This window comes from Trypanosoma theileri, assembly GCF_002087225.1.
Source record: "Trypanosoma theileri isolate Edinburgh chromosome Unknown TM35_Tth_28_V1, whole genome shotgun sequence".
Taxonomy (NCBI): Eukaryota; Euglenozoa; class Kinetoplastea; order Trypanosomatida; family Trypanosomatidae; genus Trypanosoma; species Trypanosoma theileri.
Window position 1 is genome coordinate 249,585 of NW_021639870.1, and position 3,363 is coordinate 252,947.

The 3,363-nt window shown below is 37.1% G+C and overlaps 1 protein-coding gene across 1 annotated transcript; it reads left to right on the forward strand.

The window, feature by feature from the left end:
- Positions 1 to 894: 894 nt before the first annotated feature.
- Positions 895 to 3,363, forward strand: TM35_000281820 (uncharacterized protein; the record flags this gene model as incomplete). The annotated part of the gene is made up of 1 exon (XM_029028213.1): positions 895 to 3,363. The coding sequence occupies one exon, from the start codon at positions 895 to 897 to the stop codon at positions 3,361 to 3,363; it is 2,469 nt and encodes an 822-aa protein (XP_028880532.1).

Consider the following 3,363-nt stretch of genomic DNA (forward strand, 5'->3'; position numbering starts at 1 on the left):
TTTTTTTTTCTTTCCTTTTTCCCTTATAGAAACGATGATATCTCTAATTTTACTTTCGTCGTTTCTTCTATACTTAACTTCACTTTACTATATCCCCATTTCTCCCTATCGAGATGATAAATGCCGTGATAAGAAAAAAAAAAAAAAAGGAAAAGAAGAAAAAAAAAAAAATGGGTGGGTGGAAGGTGCATGACTTCTTTCTTTGATCTTTTATTTATTTATTTTTCATTCGTACGCTTGGTCGTTCGTTCGTTCTTTTTTTTTCTTTCTTCTTCTAATTCCGTTCACAGCCTTATAATTACCAATGCTGATCATTGGTTAAAGAAGTTTTTTTTTTTCCTTCTTGTAGGTTTCTACCTTGACCGCTGGCGTGTCTGTGTTTGTGCTTTTGCTGGCATATTCATGCAGAGATTTAACGGAACTGAATTCGTTTATTATTATTACTATTACTATTACTATTATTATGATGATGATTATTAGCCTGATTTGCCAAAGGATCAAAGCTGATGAGTCTAGATGTATATTTTTATGTTTATATGCTTAAATAATAATAGTAATTATTATTATAAAGCGTAAATAGTATTTAATTATTTATTGGTCTCTCTTATGTTTGCGGAATGACTATAGATAGTATGAGAATGTCTTTTTTTTTCTTTTTTTTCTTTTTTACTCCTGAGTCCTCTGTTGTATTTATCTATCTCTCTCTTTTTTTTTATTTTTTTCTTTTCTTGCACTCTTTTTTTTTTCTTTTTCTTCTTGTTTTCTCTCTTTTTTTTTTTTTTTGTTTTTTAGTGTTCCCGTTATCTTTTTATTTATTTATTTATTTATTTATGATTAATTGATTATTTAATTAATTGATTAATAGGAGAAAGAGAAGAAGAAGGTGTCTATCGAATGGGGTGTTTGCCAAGCAGGGAATTCCACGAGAGTCCACAGTCTCTTCAGTACATCCGCACAGACTCGCTGGTGTTTATTCGTCTTCCTCTCACCCCGCACTTCTTTCCAACTCCACAGTCCCTCGCCTTTCAACAACTGTTTGCCTGCCGGGCAGCACAATCGGCAAAGTACGGATTTGATATTCTGGACCCACACCGCAAGTGTTGTGGCCATGCAGAAATAACAATAATAAAAGAAAAAGAAAAAGAAATATCAGGAATATTTACTCAGGATTCACAAAAGTCATATTGTAAGCGATGTGATAAGGAAAAGGAATTCAATTTAAAAACGAATCGTGACTGTCATAATAATAAATACGATGATGATGATGAAGAGGAAGAGGATTGGGATGGTGTTTGTGAAGAAGAATTGGAAATGAATCCATCCGCTATCTATCGTGAGAAGAAAGATTATCTTATACCCACAAGTAATGAGCATGATAACAGTACAGTTTACTTAACTGATGATGGAATAGAAAAGGAAGAAAATAAACATAATGAGGAACACATACATCACTGCTATTGTAGAAGCCCAGAGGAACTGTATAGAGTACTAATCACTCAGGGTACTGTTCCTGCAATAACTGAAACAAATGCGGAGATGCGAGCTTTATATGATAAGGAACTCGCATGGCGTAGTGCACGAGAAATAATTCGAAACTATCGACAACAACAACAACAACAACAAGAACAAGAAGAAGAAGAACAAAATGAAGAGAAAAAGAAAAATAAACGGGAAACTGATATTCCTGCTGCTGTTCGCGCTGCAGAGAAGGTTTTACCACCTCAAAGGTTTTTATGGCCTCTTCCTACTGCAGTACTTAACGTTCTAACACCTACTGACAACACCTACCAAACACCACCAGATGATATTATCAGAAATACTCTACCCTGTGATGGGAAATTACACTTAATGGAATACAACAGTACACTCTTCCTTGTTGCTTGTTCAAATACTGAAGTTGATACATATATTGTATCCCCTATCGCAGTTCGTGTTGTGGGATGTGACTCTTTAATTCCCGCCGTGTGTCGAGGAACACCGTGGTTACGTAAACTTAATGCTACTCCTAATATTATTAATTATAATGATTATAATGATTATAATAATAGTGATGATAATAATAATGATGATGATGTGGATTTAGAAGAAGATAGGTATAATGAAGAACTTCCACCGTTTCAGCGACCTCCGGTGTTGTGTGCTTGTCTCTTTTGTGGAGTGGATGTTTGCTGTAAAGCCATTAGTCGTGCACAACTTGCAGGATATGGACATTACGCTTTGCATTCAAAGATGACAGGTATGTCTGGGTTAATTGTGCGACCGGTTTGGCATTTGGGAATTGCCTCCAATGTGCCATTATTGCGATTAACCGCAGAGCTGCGGGGTCTCCTGCAGGGTGTGAATTTTTCTACTTATTCTTCTGTGGTTACGAGTATTCGTGGAAAACGAATCTTATTGCGTTTTCAGGAAAAGGCAGTGATGGCGGTGTGTGAAGTGTGTGCACGATCCGATAACTTTGCGAAAGAATTGCACTGTCATCACATGCAGCAGCAGCAGCAGCAGGGACAAAAGGAAGAGGAAAAAGAAGAAAAGCTGATGGAAACATCTATATTTTATGATTACGGAGGGCGTATTGGGGTACATTCAAAGACTGGTGAGTTGTGTGTTACGACACATATACGTAATTCTCTCCATATGCTGGAAGATGCTAGTTTCAATGAAGAAAAGGAAGAAAAAGAAGAAATGGGGGAAAGGAAGTTAAGGGGAAAAAGGGTAGGGAAAGAAAATGGAAAGAGAAAGACATGTTGTTGCAAAACAGAGTTAGTGTTCGTTGTGACTATTCCTTGGAAAACTGCGAAGGGTCCATCATCGCAAAGGACTATTACACCAACTGTTGCAGCAACAGAGGATGAAAAAAGAAAGAAAGTAAAATATTCCTTTTCTGATGGGGACCTTATAGTGTACAATCGTACTCGTGAAGAATGGGAATTGTTACCGCCGTCTCTTGTGCAATTAGAGCATGTGTTGTTGTTTTGGGTTAGAAAGACTCTTGACAAGAATGTATTTAGCCGTTCTGATAGTGGGTGGCTGCGTAGGCGACAACCAAATCAGCAGATCGTTGAAGAAGGTCGATTTCATATTTGGAGTTTTATTCATGATGGTGTCCCTTATTTTTTCGGTATCATGCCAAAGTTTGCCAAAGAGCGTCGTAAGAGAGAATTATCATTGCTACGCAAAACGCAGCTGGAGAGAAAACAGATAGAGCAAGAACCTCAACAACAAGATAACACGGACAATACCCAGAGTCTGCAGCAGGAACACTCACCTAAAAGAACAATGGGACAAACTAAAAGATATGGTGATGCGGCAAACTATTTTCGTAACGGCTGTTTTATGTGGAATCCATACGGAAGACAAAGATGA